This window comes from Macaca fascicularis, chromosome 7, assembly GCF_037993035.2.
Source record: "Macaca fascicularis isolate 582-1 chromosome 7, T2T-MFA8v1.1".
In the NCBI taxonomy this organism is placed as follows: domain Eukaryota; kingdom Metazoa; phylum Chordata; class Mammalia; order Primates; family Cercopithecidae; genus Macaca; species Macaca fascicularis.
Genome location: NC_088381.1, coordinates 53,985,666 through 54,006,606, shown reverse-complemented (window position 1 = coordinate 54,006,606; position 20,941 = coordinate 53,985,666). Strand labels below are relative to the sequence as shown.

The 20,941-nt window shown below is 37.6% G+C and overlaps 1 protein-coding gene across 24 annotated transcripts in view; it reads left to right on the top strand.

Moving 5' to 3' along the window:
* Nucleotides 1-20,941, top strand: part of SCAPER (S-phase cyclin A associated protein in the ER) — a 557,109-nt gene that overhangs the window by 191,656 nt on the left and 344,512 nt on the right. For all 24 annotated transcript variants that reach the window (XM_005560160.5, XM_065548231.2, XM_073996464.1 and 21 more), the window contains 3 exons: nucleotides 13,866-13,947; nucleotides 15,710-15,862; nucleotides 16,830-16,937. In XM_005560160.5, the coding sequence (XP_005560217.3) occupies nucleotides 13,866-13,947; nucleotides 15,710-15,862; nucleotides 16,830-16,937 (343 nt within the window). The remainder of the gene's footprint in view (nucleotides 1-13,865; nucleotides 13,948-15,709; nucleotides 15,863-16,829; nucleotides 16,938-20,941) is intronic.

Genomic DNA, 20,941 nt, shown 5'->3' with positions numbered 1-20,941 from the left:
CAAGGCTACAGTAACCAAAACAGCATGGTACTGGTACCAAAACAGAGATATAGACCAATGGAACAGAACAGAGTCCTCAGGAATAATACCACACATCTATAGCCATCTGATCTTTGACAAACCTCAGAAAAACAAGAAATGGGGAAAGGATTCCCTATTTAATAAATGGTGCTGGGAAAATTGGCTAGCCATAAGGAGAAAGCTGAAACTGGATCCTTTCCTTACTCCTTATACGAAAATTAATTCAAGATGGATTAGAGACTTAAATGTTAGACCTATTACCATAAAAACCCTAGAAGAAAACCTAGGTAATACCATTCAGGACATAGGCATGGGCAAGGACTTCATGTCTAAAACACCAAAAGTAACGGCAACAAAAGCCAAAATTGACAAATGGGATCTCATTAAACTAAAGAGCTTCTGCACAGCAAAAGAAACTACCATCAGAGTGAACAGGCAACCTACTGAATGGGAGAAAATTTTTGCAATCTGCGCATCTGACAAAGGGCTAATATCCAGAACCTACAAAGAACTCAAACAAATTTACAAGAAAAAAACAAACAACCCCATCGAAAAGTGGGCAAAGGATATGAACAGACACTTCTCAAAAGAAGACATTCATACAGCCAACAGACACATGAAAAAATGCTCATCATCACTGGCCATCAGAGAAATGCAAATCAAAACCACAATGAGATACCATCTCACACCAGTTAGAATGGCGATCATTAAAAAGTCAGGAAACAACAGGTGCTGGAGAGGATGTGGAGAAATAGGAACACTTTTACACTGTTGGTGGGATTGTAAACTAGTTCAACCATTATGGAAAACAGTATGGCGATTCCTTAAGGATCTAGAACTAGATGTACCATATGACCCAGCCATCCCATTACTGGGTATATACCCAAAAGATTATAAATCATGCTGCTATAAAGACACATGCACACATATGTTTATTGCGGCACTATTCACAATAGCCAAGACTTGGAATCAACCCAAATGTCCATCAGTGACAGACTGGATTAAGAAAATGTGGCACATATACACCATGGAATACTATGCAGCCATAAAAAAGAATGAGCTTGTGTCCTTTGTAGGGACATGGATCCAGCTGGAAACCATCATTCTCAGCAAACTATTGCAAGAACCGAAAACCAAACACCGCATGTTCTCACTCATAGGTGGGAACTGAACAATGAGATCACTTGGACTGGGGAAGGGGAACATCACACACCGGGGCCTATCACGGGGAGGGGGGAAGGGGAGAGGGGGAGGAGGGAGGGGGGAGGGGTTGCATTGGGAGTTATACCTGATGTAAATGACGAGTTGATGGTTGTTGACGAGTTGATGGGTGCTGACGAGTTGATAGGTGCAGCACACCAACATGGCACAAGTATACATATGTAACAAACCTGCACGTTATCCACATGTACCCTAGAACTTGAAGTATAATTAAAAAAAAAAAAGACTCAATAGTATTTCATTGTATGTATAATACCACATTATATTTATTCGTTTCTTTGTTGAAAGACACTTGAGTTGCTTCTACCTTTTGACTATTGTGAATAATGCTGTTATAAACACAGGTGTTACAAATGCATGTTTTAGTCTCTGCTTTTTAATTCCAAAAGTGAAGTGGGTGGATCATATACTAATTTCATTTTATTTTATTTTATTTGAGGAGAACCCTACTGTTTTTCATAGCTGGTGTACCATTTTTATGTTCTTACCAGCATTGCACAAGGGTTCCACATCCTCACCAATGCTTGTTATTTTGTTTTTTTAAAAATAGCCTTTTTGAAGAGTGTGAAGTGGTGTCTCATTCTGGTTTTGATTTGCATTTCCCTAGTGATTAATGACCTTTAGCATCTTTTCATGTGCTTATTGACCATTTCTTTATATTGTTGGGGAGAGGTTACCACTTAGGTCCTTTGCCTATTTTTTTAATCTGATTATTTTCTTGTTGGGTTATAGAGTTTTTTTTGTTTTTTTTTTTTAATGTATTCTGGACATTTACCCTTTATCAAAGATACAATTTACTGATACTTTCTCCCATTCTGTAGGTTGACTTTTCATTTTGTTGATAATGTCTATTGAAGCACAGGAGTTTTAAATTTGGATGTAGTTCAGTTTGTCTATTTTTATTGTTGTTGGCTTTACTTTTGTTGTCATATTCAAGAAATCATAGCCAAATCCAATGTTGTGAAGTTTTCTCCTTGGATTTTCTTGTAACATTTTTATAGTTTTAGGTCTTATGTTTAGATCTTGGATACAGTTTTAGTTAATTTTTGTATATGGTGTAAGGTAAGGATTCAACTTCATTCTTTTGCACATATTCAGTTTTCCCATCACCTCTTGTTGAAAAGACTGTCCTTTCTCTATTGAATGCTTTTATCATCCTTGTCGAAATTATTTGACTTACATATGATGGCTCTCTTTCTTGGCTCTCTGTTCTGTTTCATTGGACTGTACATGTCTGTCTTTATGCTAGCCCATACTGTTTTGATTACTATAGTTTTGTAGCATATTTTGAAATCAGAAAATGTGAGCCTCTTTTTTCTTTTCAAGATTGTTTTGGTTTGAGGATCCTTTGAGATTCATGTGAATTTTTTAATTTTTGTAAAAAATAAGTCATTGGGATTTTGATAGGGATTGCATTGAATCTATAGATTGCTTTGGGAAGTATGGCTTTTTTTTTTGTAAACGTATACACTAAGAGAGAGAATTCAGGGTGGGCTGCTTGTAAAGGATGAGGCAGCCAATATGGACATCTTAACAGTGGTGAGTTTTGCAGTCCATGAACACATGATGTCTTTCCATTTATTTGTGTCTTCAGTTCCTTTCAACAATGTTTTGTAGTTTTCATTGCATCTGTTTTTCTCATCCTTGTTCTGTTTATTCCTATTTTATTTTTTGTACACATTTTATGATTTTTTTAGTTATTGTTTTATCTGGTTACACAATTATAAATAAAATCTCTTTAAGTGTTTTTTAAATTTGTATGTTGCTGGTGTTTAGAAATACCATTAATTTTGTTTCCAGCAATCTCGATAAGTTCTGTTAACCATTCTAATAATTAATCTTAGATTTTTTTTTAGCATTTTCTATATAAGTAAACATATCATCTACCAATATATAGTTTGGGTTTTCTTCCTCATCTCTATGCCTTTTGTTTTGTTAGTGTGCATCTTATTTATAAGGAATGCTTTCCACAACTATTAAGGATATCTGCCTTAGGTTTTTTAAAAAATAGTTTTTATTTGTTGTTTATTTAAGGTACACATCATGTTGTTGTAGAATACATATTGATTGTAAAAGGGTTACTATAGTGAAGCAGACTAACATATCTATCTTCTCAGATAGTTACCCATTTTATTTGTTTTAGTGGCAAGGGCAACTAAAATCTCATTCATCACAAATCCCAATACTGTACAGTTTTATTACCTGTAGCCCTCTTGTTGTACATTAGATCTCTAGACTTGTTCATCTTACATATCTGCAGTTTTGTATCCTCTGATCTGCATCTCCCTGTTTCTGCCCTCTCCCTCTTATGCACACCCCTGATAACCAATATCTTGGCTTCTATCTCTGTATAATTGAATTTTTAAAAAGATTTCACATATAAGTGAGATCATGCAATATTTTTCTTTCTGTGTCTGGCTCATTTTACTTAGGATAATGTTCTCTAGGCTCATCCATGTTGTGGCAAATGGCAATGCCTTGTTACTTTTAGGGCTAAATGATATATATACTACAATTTCTTTATCATTGTTTCTTTGATGGACACTTAGTTTGCTTTCATATCTTGGCTACTGTGAATAATGCCGTAGGAAACATGGAAGTGCAAATATCTTTATATAGTGGTGATTTCATTTCCTTTGGGTGTATTGTCAGAAGAGGAATCAGCTGGTCATATGGTAGTTCTATTTCTTTAGAAACCTCTACACTGTTTTCCAGATGGCTCTACCAAGCCACACTCTCACCAACAGTGTAAAAGGGTTCCCTTTTCTCCATACCCTCACCAACATTTGTTTTTTGACCTTTTGATAATAGTCATCTAATGGTTGTGAGTTGGTATTTCATAATGGTTTTAATGTTCATTTCCTTGATGATTAATGATGTTCAACACCTTTCTATATATCTACTGACTCTTTTTATGACTTCTTTGGAGAAATGTCTAGGCAGATTCTTTGCCCATTTTAAAATCAGTTTGTTTTTCTACTATTGAGTTTATGAGGTTTTTTTTAATATCTTTTTTGCTTGGTTTTGTTTTTTTTGTTTGTTTGTTTTTTGTTTTGTTTTTACCTTGCTTTTTTTCTTTTTGAGGCAGAATCTTGTTCTCTTGTCCAGGCTGGAGTGAAGTGGCATGATTTTGGCTCACTGCAACCTCCACTTCCTGGGTTCCAGTGATTCTTGTGCTTCAGCCACCTGAGTAGCTGGGATTATAGGTGTGTGCCATCATGCCTGTCTGATTTTCGAACCCCTGGCCTTAAGTGATCCGCCCACTTTTGCCTTCCAAAGTGCTGGGATTACAGGCATGAGCCACTATGCCTGGCCTAGTTCTTTATATATTTTGGATATTAACTCTTTATTAGATATATGGGCTGTACAGATTTTCCCCAGTCCTTAGGCTAATGTTTTATTGATTTTTTTTCTTTGTTATGCAGAAGCTATAAACTTCCCTCTTAGAACTGCTTTTGCTGCAACCCATAGATTTTGCTATGTTGTGTTTCTATTGTTGTTTGTCCCAAGATATTTTTTAATTTCCCTTTTGATTTCTTCTTTAACTCATGACTTATTCAGGAGCATGTTATTTAATAGCCATGTATTTATGAAATTTTCAGGATTCCTTCTTTTATTGATTTCTAGTTTTATATCATGGTGATTTGAAACAACAATAGATACAATTTGAATCTTCTTTAATTTGTTAAGATGACTTGTTTTGTGGTTTAACATATGGTCTATCCTGGATAATGATTTATGTGGACTAGAAAAAAATGTATTGCTTTTGATGGGATGTTCTACCTGTGTATATGAGGTCCATTTGGTCAAAGTACAATTAAGTCTAGTATTTATTTTCTCTCTAGTTTATCTATTGTTGACAGTGGGGTATTGAAGTCCCCTACTATTATTATATTGCTATCTATTTTTCCCTTCATGTTCGTTAATATTTGCTTTATAGTTTTAGTGCTCCAATGTTAGGTGCATGTAAATTTACAATTGTTACTTCCCATTGATGAACTGACCCCTTTATCATTAAATAATGATCTCTTTATTATTTGTATATTTGCTATAGTTTCTTGTTTTGTGGTTACTATGAGCTTATACAAAACATCTTATACTGTTATACTTAACAACTGTTAAGTTGTTATCAACTGTTTTAAGTTGATAACTGTTATCAACTGTTTTAAGTTAATTTCTGGCACATACAAAAACTAGACTTTTACTGTCCACCCCAAAAGTCATGTTTTTGATGTCACAATAGTTGCCTTTTTATATTATGTATTCCTTAAAAACTTATTGTAGTTTTTGTTACTTTTGACTATTTTGACTTTTAACCTTCATAATAGAGATATGTGTGGCTTACATACCACACTTACAGTTTCAAAGTATTCTGATTTGACTAAGTATTTATGTCTACCAGTGAGTTTTATACTTTACATGTATTCATGGTGGTAATTATTATAATTTTCTTTCTGCTTGAATAAGCATTTCTTGTAACACAGGTCTAGTGTCAGTGAATTACTTCAACTTTATTTGTCTGGGGAAGACTTTATTTCTCCTTCATTTCTGAAGGATAGTTTTCCTTGGTATTGTATTCTTAGCCGGCAGATTTTTTTCCCCCTTTCATCATCTTGAATATGTCATCCCATTCCCCAGGCTTGCAAGGTTTCTACAGAAAAGTTCAATGATACTCTGATGGACATCCCCTTATATGTGACTTGATAGTTTTTTCTTGCTATTTTTAAAATTATTTCATTGTCTTTTCAGTTTTGACAGTTTGATTATAATGTACCTTGGAGAGAACCTTCTAAAGTTTATCTGAGGATCTTTGAGCTTCATTGACTTGTATGTAAATATCTGTCTCTTCCTAAGTCCCAAGATTTAGGAAGTTTTTTTTACCAATTATTTTATTTATATAAGCCTTTTCTGTTTTTTCCCTCTTTGGAATTCCTACAATGTGAATATTTGTTTGCTTAGTGGTATCCCATAGGCTCTCTTCATTCTTTTTCCTTTTTCTTCTCTTCTGAGTCAGTTCAGAAGCCTTCAGGCTTGATCTAGTCTGCTGTTGAACCCTCTGTGGTATTTTTTTATTTCATTGAATTCTTCAGTTCTAAGATTTTTATTTAGATTTTTAAAAGTATCTCTTTTATTGAATTTCTCATTCAGATCATGGTTTAGTTTTCTAGTTTCATCGAATGGTCTGTTTTTATTCTCTTATGTTTCACTGAGTTTCCTTAGTTCATTATTTTGAATTACTTTTTAGAGAATTTGTAGATTTCTGTTTCTTTGGGGTCAGTTACTGGAGAGTTACTGTGTTCTTTTTAGTGGTTTCATATTTCCTTGCCTTTTCATGTTTCTTATGACCCTGCCTTGTTTGTACATCTGATAGTGCAGTCATATCTTTCCAACTTTACAGAGTGGGAAGGGGAAGACTTTCACCTGAAGATGGGCCTGGGAATACTGCTTGGGTATAGGACACAGTGGCTCTGCTTCTGTGTGGGTGCAGTGGTGTAGTTGTCATGTAGCTTCTTAGTTGTGATCAATGTCAGTGCACACTGTGAGTGCCTCAGTGGTCTAAACTGTAGGAGTCTGTATCAGTGATGGTGGCTGCTGAGGTTATTAGGGCAAAGGTTGTAGGGGTCTTCCTGTTCTTGTTTTCCCCAAAGTAGGGAATCTTCATTGAGGGGATCTCTTTTGGTAACAGGTCTGACATTGCACACAGGCAGCCACAGCAGCACTGGGTTGCAGGGCACAGGGGCTCAGAGCAGCTGTGGAGCCAAATTCCTGGGCTTAGGGTCCTGTGAAACTACTGGAGCACCTGGGACTTCAGGCATAGGTTCTCTCTCCAAGGCATGAGTGGATTCAGTTCTCCCACTACACAGGGTTTGTTGCTGTGGGGCATACCCCAGCAGCTTGGGCCCAGGGGGCTGGGATGTTGCCATGCTTCTGACCTTGGAGGGGACACTGGCATGATTCTGGGGAAGAAGGTGTATCTGGAGACTCAATCCCTGGGGAGCAGTGAAGAGTCACCATTTGGGATCCAGAACCAACTGTGTAACATGGTAGCTCAGGCTCTGGGTGATGAGGAGCATGGTATACAGTGGTCACTTGGGACCCTGGCTTGATATAATAGCCTAGGCTCTATGAGGCTGGGTCCAGTGGCAACAAGGACCCAGGAATGGCAAGATACAGCTGTATCTTGGGCCCTTTGGGGTAGGAAACAATGCAGCAATGACCACTCCTTGGAGAGGTAGGGTGCCTCAGCAGATTGGAATGTAGGGGGACTCGTCCAGTTTTCGGTAGATGGGGCACTGTGTCTCTTTGGCCTAGAACACAGCTCAGTCGTGGTTCTGAATCCCTGGAAGTCAAGTTGCCATATCTGGTCAGCCCCAGAAGGCATAACTACTTGGGTCAGTAGAGTCTTTGGATCCCTGGGGTGGGGGGTGGGGGTACTGCATCAGCTGTGGTGCTGGGGGTGCAACTACTTTGGTATGCCAGAGGCTCAAAGCTCCTGGAAGTGTGAGGTGATGTCTCACCAGTGGTATTGGCGGGGGTGGGGGGGGGGGGGTGGGCGGCAGTGTATGTGGGCTGGGGGAGATGTCAGCTGTTTCTGTGTGCTAGAGGCGTGAGTTCTCCAATTAGTGGGAACCCACTTCAGTTCAGTTTTAAGGGGAAGGTGCACTAGCATCTAGAATTCAACACTTCTGCAGTAACTTGGCCCTATGTGGTAGGGTATAGCAGCAGTTCAGCTGGGGGATGTTATGCTACTGGGTGGATGTTGAGTTTTTCAAGTGCTTTGGTGTTTTTTTTAAAATATGGAAATAATTCTATAAAATTTCTCCTTTAATCTGTTAATATGGTAATTAGTTGATTGATTTTTCTTTTTTTAAATTTTTTTTCTAGGGTACATGTGCACAATGTGCAGGTTTGTTACACACACACACGTGCCATGTTGGTGTGCTGCACCCATTAACTGGTCATTTACATTAGGTGTATCTCCTAATGCTATCTCTCCCCCCTCCCTCTACCCCATGACAGGCCCCGGTGTGTGATGTTCCTCACCCTGTGTCCAAGTGTTCTCATTGTTCAGTTCCCAGCTATGAGTGAGAACATGCGGTGTTTGGTTTTCTGTCCTTGTGGTAGTTTGCTCAGAATGATTGTTTCCAGCTGAATCCATGTCCCTACAAAGGATATGAACTCATCCTTTTTTATGACTGTGTAGTATTCCATGGTGTATATGTGCCACATTTTCTTAATCCAGTCTATCATTGATGGATATTTAGGTTGGTTCCAAGTCTTTGCTATTGTGAATAGTGCCGGAATAAACATACATGTGCATATGTCTTTATAGTAGCATGACTTATAACCCCTTGGGTATATATCCAGTAATGGGATTGCTGGTTCAAATGGTATTTCTAGTTCTAGATCCTTGAGGAATCGCCACACTGTCTTCCACAATGGTTGAACTAGTTTACAGTCCCACCAACAGTGTAAAAGTGTTCCTATTTCTCCACATCCTCTCCAGCACCTGTTGTTTCCTGACTTTTTAATGATTGCCATTCTAACTGGTGTGAGATGATATCTCATTGTGGTTTTGATGTGCATTTCTCTGATGACCAGTGATGATGTGCATTTTTTCATGTGTCTGTTCACTGCATAAATGTCTTCTTTTGAGAAGTGTCTGTTCATATCCTTCACCCACTTTTCGATGGGGTTGTTTGATTTTTTCTTGTAAATTCATTTGAGTTCTTTGTAGATTCTGGATATTAGCCCTTTGTCCGACGGGTATCCCATTCTGTAGGTTGTCTGTTGAGTCTGATGGTAGTTTCTTTTGCTATGCAGAAGCTCTTTAGTTTAATTAGATCCCATCTCAATTTGGCTTTTGTTGCTGTTGCTTTTGGTGTTTTAGACATGAAGTCCTTGCCCATGCCTGTGTCCTGAATGGTATTACCTAGGTTTTCTTCTAGGGTTTTTATGGTTTTAGGTCTGATGTTTAAGTCTTTAATCCATCTTGAATTAATTTTTGTATAAGGTGTAAGGAAGGGATCCAGTTTCAGCTTTCTACATATGGCTAGCCAGTTTTCCCAGCACCATTTATTAAATAGGAAATCCTTTCCCCATTTCTTGTTTTTGTCAGGTTTGTCAAAGATCACATGTTTGTAGATGTGTGGTATTATTTCTAAGGGTTCCGTTCTGTTCCGTTGGTCAATATCTCTGTTTTGGTACCAGTACTATGCTGTTTTGGTTATTGTAGCCATGTAGTATAGTTTGAAGTCAGGTAGCGTGATGCCTCCAGCTTTATTCTTTTCGATTAGGATTGTCTTGGCAATGCGGGCTCTGTTTTGGTTCCATATGAACTTTAAAGCAGTTTTTTCCAATTCTGTGAAGAAAGTCATTGGTAGCTTGATGGGGATGGCATTGAATCTATAAATTACTTTGGGCAGTATGTCCATTTTCACAATACTGATTCTTCCTATCCATGAGCATGGAATGTTTGTCCACTTGTTTGTGTCTTCTTTTATTTTGTTGAGCAGTGGTTTGTAGTTTTCCTTGAAGAGGTCCTTCACATCCCCTATAAGTTGGGTTCCTAGGTATTTTATTCTCTTTGAAGCAATTGTGAATGGGAGTTCACTCATGATTTGACTCTGTTTGTCTGTTATTGGAGTATAGGAATGCTTGTGATTTTCACACATTGATTTTGTATCCTGAGACTTTGCTGAAGTTGCTTATCAGCTTAAGGAGATTTTGGGCTGAGACGATGGAGTTTTCTAAATATACAATCATGTCATCTGCAAACAGGGATAATTTGACTTTGTCTTTTCCTAATTGAATACCCTTTATTTCTTTCTCCTGCCTGATTGCCCTGGCCACAACTTCCAACACTATGTTGAATAGGAGTGGTGAGAGAGGGCATCCCTGTCTTGTGCCAGTTTTCAAAGGGAATGCTTCTAGTTTTTACTCATTCAGTGAGATATTGGCTGTGAGTTTGTCATAAATAGCTCTTATTATTTTGAGATACATTCCATCAGTATCGAATTTATTGAGCGTTTTTAGCATGAAGTGCTGTTGAATTTTGTCAAAGGCCTTTTCTGCATCTATTGAGATAATCATGTGGTTTTTATCTTTTGGTTCTGTTTATATGCTGGATTACGTTTATTGATTTGCGTATGTTGAACCAGCCTTGCATCCCAGAGATGAAGCCCACTTTATCGTGGTGAATAAGCTTTTTGATGTAGTGCTGGATTTGGTTTGCCAGTATTTTATTGAGGATTTTTCCATGAATGTTCTTCATCGAGATTGGTCTAAAATTCTCTTTTTTTGTTGTGTCTCTGCCTGACTTTGGTATCAGGATGATGCTGGCCTCATAAAATGAGTTAGGGAGGATTCCCTCTTTTTCTGTTGATTGGTATAGTTTCAGAAGGAATGGTACCAGCTCCTCTTTGTACCTGTAGTAGAATTCGGCTATGAATCTGTCTGGTCCTGGACTTTTTTGGTTGGTAGGCTATTAATTATTGCCTCAATTTCAGAGCCTGTTATTGGTCTATTCAGGGATTCAACTTCTTCCTAGTTTAGTCTTATAAAACTATACAGTTTTATAGCATATTTTGAAATTAGTATAAATTCTCCAACTTCATTGTTCTTTTTCAAAGTTGCCTTTCCATATAAATTTTAGGTTCAGCTTATCAGTTTCTGCAAGATAGCTTGCAGGATTCTGATAGGAAGTGTATTGAATCTATAGGTCAGTTTAGGGAGATTGACATCTTTACATTATTGTATATTACAGTCCATGAATGTGATGTTTCTCTCTGTTTAGATCTCCTTTAATTTCTGACAACAAGGTTTTGTAGTTTTTTGCATATAGGTCTTGCAATTCTTTTTAAAATTTATTCCTAAGTACTCTTTAAAGCTGCTGTAAATGGAATTGTTTTCTTTGGTTCATTTTTGGATTTTTGTTGCTAGTATATGGAAATACAGTAGATTTTAATTTATTTCATTCTACAACTGTGTTTTTTATGACCTTGTTAAACTTGCTTACAGATGTTCCTCAACTTATGATGGAGTTAAGTCCTTATAAACTCATCATAAAGTCAAAAAGCTGTAAATTGAATGATTATAAGTTGGGGACTGTCTGTATTAGTTTGGGTAGTTTTTTTATTATTATTATTTTTATTCTTTAGTACTTTTTATACATAAAGGCTCATGGCATCTGTGAATAAAGTTTGTTTTAGTTCTTTATTTCTAATGTGGATGCCTTTAATTTATTTTTTTTCTTTTTGCCCTCTTGCACTGGTTCACTCCTTGTATTTAATGTTCAGTGGAAGTTGTGATATTGGGTGTCCCTGTTTTTTCCTCAGTCTTAGTGGGAAAGCATTTGGTCTTTCACCACTATGTATGATCTTTGCTGTAGATTTTTGATAAAGTTTATAGATTGAGGAAGTTTCTTTCTATTTCTAGTTTGTTGAGAGCTTTTAACATGAATGGACTTTGAATTTGGTGAAATCCTTCTTTTTGTGGGTCCATTAAGATGACTATGGGTTTTACTCTTTATTTTATTAATATGGTATGTTACATTAATTTTTGCATATTAAAATAACCTTGTATTCCTGGGTTAATTCCTGCTTTGTCATGATATATAATAGTTTTTATATGTTGTTGGCTTCTTGCCAAGGGCATGTTCATGAGGGGTATTTATCTGTAGTTTTCTTGTGATGCTTTCGTCTGGCTTTTGTGTTATGGCGATTCTGGCCTTACGGAATGTAAGGGGAAGTATTCTTTCCTGCTCTATTTGAGAAACCATTTCCATAGGATTGGTATTATTTCTTTCTAAATGTTTGGGTGAGTTTACCAGTAAAGCCATCAGGGCTTGGGTTTTTCTTTGTGGGAAGATTTTAAATTACCAGTTAAGTTTTTTTCCCCTTGTTTTTGGTCTATTGAGATTTTTCTATATCTGCTGGAATCAGCTTTGATAATTCATGTCTTCCTAGGAATTTGTCTTTTTCATCTTAAGTGATCTCACTTATTATAAAGTTCTTGGCCGGGCGCAGTGGCTCACGTCTGTAATCCCAGCACTTTGGGAGGCCAAGGCGGGTGGATCATGAGGTCAAGAGATCGAGACCATCCTGGCCAACATGGTGAAACCCCATCTCTACTAAAAATACAAAAATTAGCTACTATTTACATGGTATGTCTTCTGTTCTTATACCCTCATCCTTTTTGTGTTTTTGTATCTCATATCTGTCTCTTGTAGGCTGTACATAGTTGGGTTTTACTTTTCTATCTGGTTTGCTAATTTCTGCCTTTTGATTGGAATGTTTAGTCAATTCTCATTTGATGTAATTTTTGGTATGACTGAATTTATGTCTGCCATTTTGATACTTGTTTTCTATATGTCTCAAGTCTTTTTTGTTCTCCTTTACCTTTTGTTTTTATTAAACCACTTTTTGTTGTATTATTTTCTTCATTATTTAAAAATTATATTATTTTAGTTACTTTAATAGTTGCTTTTTGGATTATAGTATTCATCTTGACTTATATTCTACTTTAGGATAAAACTAAATTAATTTTGTTAAAATAGAACAACTTTGTACCAAAGTTCTGGCCTCCTCTTTCATTCTTCCCCTTGCGTTACTATTTTCACATATCTTACATATAAATGTCATAAATGAAACATTAATCTTATAAATTATTTCTTTATACAGTTCTATATTTTTAAAAGAACTAAGATAATAAAAGAGAAAATATATTTATACATTGTGTGTGTGTGTGTGTTAACAGTTTGTTTCTTTTTATTTATTTATTCTAATTTATTATACTTTAAATTCTGGGATACATGAGGGGAGTGGTGAGGAAAGCTGGCTATGCATGCTGTATGAATTAAAATAGAAGGATGCTACTTGTCTCACTATTTCAGTATGTAGATTTTCACTTAAACTTCCTGTTTTCAGTGTATTATCTCACCTCCAATTTGCCTTCTGTCCTGAATGCAGGTCCTTTTGTTCAGCCCTTCTAGGGAGTAATCTCTTCATCTTCTGCTGGCGTGGGGAGATTTGGAGACCTGCTGTATTTTAAGGCTTTCCGAGTCTGCTTATTTTTATCCTCAACCTTTATCCCTTCCTTAATAAGTGAATAGTTTTTTTCAATTTCTGAACTCTTAATGGAATTTTGCTAGTAGAGTCACCTTGCTTATTAGTTTCCCTCTGAAAGCTTAGATTTCAGCTTTCTCAGGATTGCTTCTCAGCTTTTGAAATATTGATGTCCATTTTTTGTGATTATTTCCTCTTCTTTGTTTTTGTGAGTTTATGCCTTTTCTATTCTTTTTTGTGGTTTAATTGTGTTTTTGGAAGGGAATAGAGATAAATACAGTTTTCAACAGCCATATTCAAATGACAGTCTTTGAGCTAATATTTAAACCCATGCCTGGGTCCAGAAGTCCATTTCATAACTGATAATCTCTATTGTTTCCCAAACGTTTAATTAGCAATATACCTGGGATTTAGTAGGCACTCTAAGAAGAATATTTTTTTAAAAAAATAATAGCCCTTTAGACTATATAAGCCTATGTGTCCTAATTGTATTTTTGAGCCTCATGAGATTTGTTACTTTAAGCAGTTGAGTTTATAATTTTTACTGTCTTCTTACAGAGACAGGGAAGAACGATTGGCAGCACTCACAGCTGCTCAACAAGAAGCTATGGAAGAGTTACAGAAAAAAATTCAGCTCAAGGTAAGGATATTATATATTTTTAAACTGAAATTTTAGGGCTTGCAGTGTAGCATGAGATCAACATTTTGTAGAGCAAAAATTGAATTAATTTGTATTCTAAATCTTTGCACAGCAAAGCTTATATGATTTCACTATGATCATTCTAACTCAGTATCTGGAAACTAAGTTTACTTTGATATGGTAGAGCCATTGAGGAAAAAAATTTAAGGAAGTTTATTTAACATTTCCTGTTTTTACTAAGTAATTTGTTTTTTTTTTTTTTTTTGAGACGGAGTCTCGCTCTGTCTCCCAGGCTGGAGTGCAGTGGCCGGATCTCAGCTCACTGCAAGCTCCGCCTCCCGGGTTTACACCATTCTCCTGCCTCAGCCTCCCGAGTAGCTGAGACTACAGGCGCCCACCACCTCGCCTGGCTAGTTTTTTGTATTTTTTAGTAGAGACGGGGTTTCACCGTGTTAGCCAGGATGGTCTCGATCTCCTAATCTCGTGATCCGCCTGTCTCGGCCTCCCAAAGTGCTGGGATTACAGGCTTGAGCCACCACGCCCGGCCAGCAATTTGTTAATGACTTGAAGGCATTACTGGTAGGCTTCTTATATTCATAGGTTTTAATCACTCAAAAGTAAATTAAAAGATGTTTCTTATGATTTGCTTCACTTGATTTCAGTGCTTATGAATTGCATAATCGTAGCTTGGGAGATTATGATAAACTGATACTTTCTAGAAAATTTTTAGTATTACTACAACCTGTAGGCAGTCTCTAACAGTATGAATGTTTCATATTATGTCACAGTTATTTACATGCTGGCTCCTCACAGGGATAGTAAAACCCTTAAGTTAGAAGACCGTATTTTACTATTTGTATAGTCCTAGAAATTTATCATTCATTTAAATTTATTGTAGCAGGTATTTATTGAGCCTTGTGGTAGGCAGGGGAATGCAGAGATAAGGCATCGTTCTGATTTTTAAGAAACTCTTCATTTACTTTAAACTCAGGTGCTAAGTACATAACTTCCACATAGAGAGAGGCATACGTGAAATGCTGTGGAAGCACAGAAGAGGACACTTAGTCTAACATGAGGAGTGTCAGAGGTCAGGGAAGTGATTTTTAAAGAACACTTCCTGAGCTGGATCTTGAAAGGAGGATGAGTAAAATAGATAGGTAGGTGGGATGCCATCCTAGCCATATGAAATAGATGAGTGTAAGGACAAAGGTCTGAAATAGTATTTTCCCCCCAGGATTGTCACTGGAGGTATAAAAATGGAGTAGGTTATAGGATTGGTCATGATGGGCCTTGCTTGCTGTATGGATAAGCATGTGCTTTACCTATAGGTTAACATTTCCCATGGTGGGTTCCAGGAAGTGGTTCTCAAAAATATGTTATTGGCAAATAATTTGTAAGTTGATGCCTACTAAAAGCTAGGTGTATTGAGTCATAGATCACAGTGATGTACTGGAAGTTCTGTAAAGTTCTACATTAAAAACCTGTTTAGCTTTAGTTTACTGTTTTTCAAATTTATTTGACCATGGAACCTGTTCTGTAAAACACCTATTAATATCTATCCTGGAGCACACTTTAATAAACATTACTGTTCATGTGGGTGATATTAAAGGGCTTTCTGTAAAGCTTTGTCTTCAATGTGTAAGTTGCCATACAAGCGACATTCTCCTATAATTTTTGAAGTTTTAATGGAAATATATTTTTCCGAGTTCTCACCATAATTTGAATAATTTTTGAAATTCTTGCACTTTGACTTCATCTACAGCATGATGAAAGTATTCGAAGGCACATGGAACAGATTGAACAAAGAAAAGAAAAAGCTGCTGAGCTAAGCAGTGGGCGACATGCAAATACTGATTATGCCCCCAAACTGACCCCTTATGAAAGAAAGAAGCAGTGTTCTCTTTGCAATGTGCTGGTAAGTTGTTATTATCAATATTGTAATGATACAGTTTACTTCTAAAGTTTATGAAACCATGGAAATATATTCTTCCAGTCTTTTAAAACTTATGCTAAGGCAGGAGAGATGTGGCAACTCACGCCTGTAATTTCAGCACTTTAGGAGTCCAAGGTGGGCGGATCATTTGAGGCCAGGAGTTCAAAACCAGCCTTGCCAACATGGTGAAACCCCGTCTCTACTGAAAATACAAAAAATTAGCTGGGCATGGCGGTGCATGTCTATAATCCCAGGTACTCAGGAGGCTGAGGCATGAGAATCCTTTGAACCCAGGAGGCGGAGGTTGCAGTGAGCCAAGATTGTGCCACTGCACTCCAGCCTGGGCGACAAAGCAAGACTCTGTTTCAAAAAATAATATAAAACTCATGCTAAGGCATCTGCTGAGTGACCTGGATTTCTTTCATGATTCTGAATGAAACATCAGCATTTCGGAATAGCAGTAAAAGTGCTAAAGAATATAGTTACTATTAAAATGGATGATTACCTGCTTAATGTGATAGCCCAAGTCAGTATTTTTGGAGTACTAGGTCTAAAAAAAGAAAACAACATTTTCACTGCTGAGACTTGAATCTTCAAACTTAGAGGAAATAATTTCCTCTTAGGCTGACTATAGCATGTCTTTTTTTTTTTGGAGACAAGTATCGCTTTGTCACCCAGGCTGGATTGCAGTGGCGCGATCTTGGCTCGCTGCAACCTCCGCCTCCCGGGTTCCTCCCGGTTCTCCTGCCTCAGCCTCCTGAGTCTTTTTTTTTTAACCATTTGTCTTCTAGAGGATTCTCAGAATTATGTTTGAGGAAACTATTTTTAAGACTAATATGTAAATACTAGGTGGATCTCAACTCACATATCATATACTGGACTGAATGTGTAGTGTTTAAAATTCATATAATGTTACATTGATTACATTGCTTTGATTTTATGCTTTTAGATCTCTTCGGAGGTATATCTTTTTAGCCATGTTAAAGGGAGAAAACACCAGCAAGCTGTGAGAGAGAATAGCAGCATCCAGGGGCGTGAACTTTCAGATGAAGAAGTGGTAAACTTTATTTTTGTTCATTTACAGTTGTTTATTGAGTACCCAATATGTGCTGTTTTATTATAAAAAATTCCATGTTTGTATTTATTTCTGTGATTATTTAAAACTAAATTTAGCACTTAATAGCTACTATAATATAGTGTACAAATGTGTCATTATTTTAGTGTATATATTAATTTAACAAGAAAGATAGAAACAAGAATTTAATGCTGTTATTTACATAATTTCAGTATAAGGAAAGGTTATGGTATATTGATATTTTAATAATGCAGGAAAATAATTACTCAGTGACATGCCACATTTCTTGGAAAACAGTTAACCACATAAATTTCACTTAAGAGGATAATTTTGCATCAGTATACCATTGAGAAGCTTTTGGAAATTCATTATTTCTTCACACATAATTATTGTCAACATGGAATTTAGATTTGTATAAATATATATATGAATATTTTTCATTTAACTCTTTTTGAAACTTGGATGACATAGCTAGATAATCTGTGAATTTGCTGTCCTGTTTATTATAGTAAATTTTTAAAACTACTCAAGAATAAGAAATTCATATTTGTTAAGCAACTCTTAAGCCATCCAGGAAAAGTTTTTGTGGGTTCTTTGAGGGCAGGTCCATTTATGTAGGTGCATGTGTATATTTAACTTTTTTTTTTTTTAGGTATGGCATTCGTTAGTCAAGAACACAAATCTCAAGTATATAGCTGATGAATTTTTACATATGTATAAACTGATATAAAACCACCCAGATCATAATATAGACCATTTGTTGTACCCTTTGGGTTCCTCTTATGCCCCCTCCTAGTTGTGTCCCCAAAAGTTAACTACTATGAATTTTTGCATCATTATTTACTCTTGCCTATCCTTGAATTTCATATAAATGGTATCATACAGTATGTATTCTTTTGTGCCTGACTTCATACATTCATACTTAAGCCTGTGAAATTGATCCCTATTGTCTATGTGAAGCTGTAGTTATTTTTCTTAGCTTTATGTCAGTGCCTTCCTATGTACCATCAGGAACACATCTGTAGTTGAATAGTATTTGGTTTACCGACTTGTTAAAATAAGGGAAAACAGGAAGAGCCAAGATGGCTGACTAGATGCAGCCAGGAAGAACATCTCTCCCACCCAGAGACCAGACCATCAAGAAGGCTAGCACGCTCCGAGCAGATCTTCTAAGGAAGGCATTGAGATTAGAGGGAGGGAAGGCCCACCCTGAGCTGAAGCTGCAGGAGAAAGTGGGGAATGCCGCCTGGCTTTGCAGAGCACCAGGACTCTCTCCTGAGGAAGAGGTGGCTAACTAAGCAAGGAGTGACCCACTCTCATCACAGACCTCTGGAATCCTAGCTGCAGGAGACCCCATGACTCCCACGGACATTTGAGCTGACAGGGAGAATTGCTTGGAGAGGTGGCAGGGACTGGAGTCCAGCTTGCGAAGAGCCCAGAGGGTTTGACACAGGAACAGCTGCTGTGGAGGGCAGCCAGAGATGCTCAATCCCCAAGTCTCACTGTGTTCCCCTTGGTGGCTTTGGTCATTGTTGTCTGTCAGATCTGCACACAGCAGTGCTGTCTTGACAGTGGAACAGGGCTGGTGTGATCTGAGCACCCTGGTCTGATGGCATCTCCCAGGGTCCCTGCCTGGCCATGCCTTCTTGCAGTGCAGACTTGGATGCCCAAACGAGGTGCTTCTAGGTGGCTGCCACCATAGCTCCTATCCCACGAGACCCTGCCTGACCATCAGAGAGCTTCTGCAGATGGGCCCCTGCTGGCACGCAGCTACCCATAGCCTCTCCCCACCACTTTCTGGCAGCTGCATGGACTTTGCCACCACGGTGCTACTGGCACTGGTGCAGGTATGGACTCTTGCCACTGCACTGCCATCACCAGTGTGCAAATACGTGTTCACACCCTACCAAGTGCAGTTGCATGCATGCGGAACCTGTGACTGCTAGCCTGTGCACTTGGACCTGATACCACTGTGCTGATGAAGTGATTTTGCCAGCGCCTGCCATTGAAGTATTGTTGCCAGCGGACAGGGAACACCTTAGCCACTCTAGTGCAGCAAGTGCTTAACCTTGAGGTTCCAAACCGTGGGCCTGGTCTCATTCCCCTGGGGCATGCAGTCCAGCACTGCTGAAGTCATCCAGAAACAAAGCCAGTTCACTGAACGCAGTGTATACTACAGTCAAACCCTTAAGGGCATCGAAGAATATAAAAACAAAAAGCCTTATCCAAAGGACAGCAATTTCAAAGATGAAAGGAACATCCTTTCATGTTAAAAACCCTCAACAAACTAGGAATTGAAGGAACATAGCTCAAAACAATAAGAGCCATCTATGACAAACCCACAGCCAACGTCATACTGGAGGGGCAAAAACTAGAAGCATTCCCCAAGGATTTCCACTCTCACCACTCCTATTCTGCATAGTACTGGAAGGCCTAGCCAGAGCAATCAGGCAAGAGAAAGAATCAGAGGCATCCAAATAGCATGAAAAAAGTGAAACTCTCTCCCTTTGCAGATTGTACAGTTCTATACCTGGAAAACCTCAAAGGGTCTGCTCAAAAGCTCCTAGATCTGATAAACAACTTCAGTGAGGTTTCAGGACACAAAACGAATGTACAAAAATCAGTAGCGTTTCTACACAGCAACAACATCAAAGCTGAGAGCCAAATCAAGAACTCAGTCTCATTCAAATTAGCTACAAAAAGAATAAAAAAGCTACAAAAAGAATAAAAAAGCTACAAAACAGGGAGGTGAAAGATCTCTACAGATGAGAATTACAAAATACTGCTCAAAAATATCAGAGATAACGCAAACAAATGCAAAAATGTTCCCCGCTCATGGATAGAAAGAGTCAGTATTGTTAACATGGGCATACGGCCCAAAGCAATTTGCAGATTCAGTGCTATTCCTATCAAACTACCAATGACATTCTTCACAGAATTAGAAAAAACTATTCTAAAATTCATATAGAACCAAAAAAGATAGCCCAGTCTGAGCTCACTTTTTTTGTGATTTTTTAACTTGGAAGAATTTTGCCTTTCAAGTTTTAACCACTTTGATGACTCTAAACTCCAGATTCTGTCTCCTCAGCTCACTAAGACTGCTACTCTGCTTGCACTATGCTCCCATGCCAGAAATTGGCATAAACCCTGAAGGAAGTATCCAGAATGAATGTACAGCTAATTTTATGTGCTTGCCTTTTTTTAGGCATCATAGTCTTTCAAGTCCTGTGTTGGCTTTTGTTCCTTTCAAATAGTCGCTTTGTGTATTTTGTGCAACTTTTGGCGTTAGATTAGTCCAGTACAAGCCAGTTCACGGTAGCTAGAATTAAGTCTCCAGTGTTTGAGCCCTGCATAGTCATGTTTGATATAATGCTTGACATATAGTTAAGGTTATTTATAAATTTCCATTGAGTTGAATCGAAATGAAAAGTTTATGCAGAGTGGCTTGAAGGTATCATTGGAGTAGACCTCTCAATTTCACCTTTGTAAATTCTGAGTACTTTTAATATAAGTGAAATGGAATGTGGAACTAATAATCTAGTTTACCTCAGATAATTTTCTGCCTTTTACTCAAATTGTGTAAGTATTGTAAGAGAGAATAGTATGGAGTTTTTTATTACTTAAATATTTTATGATTACCCCCATTTTCTACATGAGTTTTCTGTTTAGAACTATAGTCACGTATTTGTGTACTCTACTTTGAAAAAAACCTTAATTGCCTCAATTACTTGTAATAATTCCCATTGTAAAGGATGTTCTTTCCTTTATAAAAATTATTTGCGGCCAGGCGCGGTGACTCATACCTGTAATCCCAGCATTTTGGGAGACTGAGGCAGGTGGCTCACCTGAGGTCAGGAGTTCAAGACCAGCCTGGCTGACATGGTGAAACGCTGTCTCTACTAAAAATACAAAAATTAGCTGGGCGTGGATGTACGCCTGTAATCCCAGCTACTTTGGAGGCTGAGGTAGAAGAATTGCTTGAACCC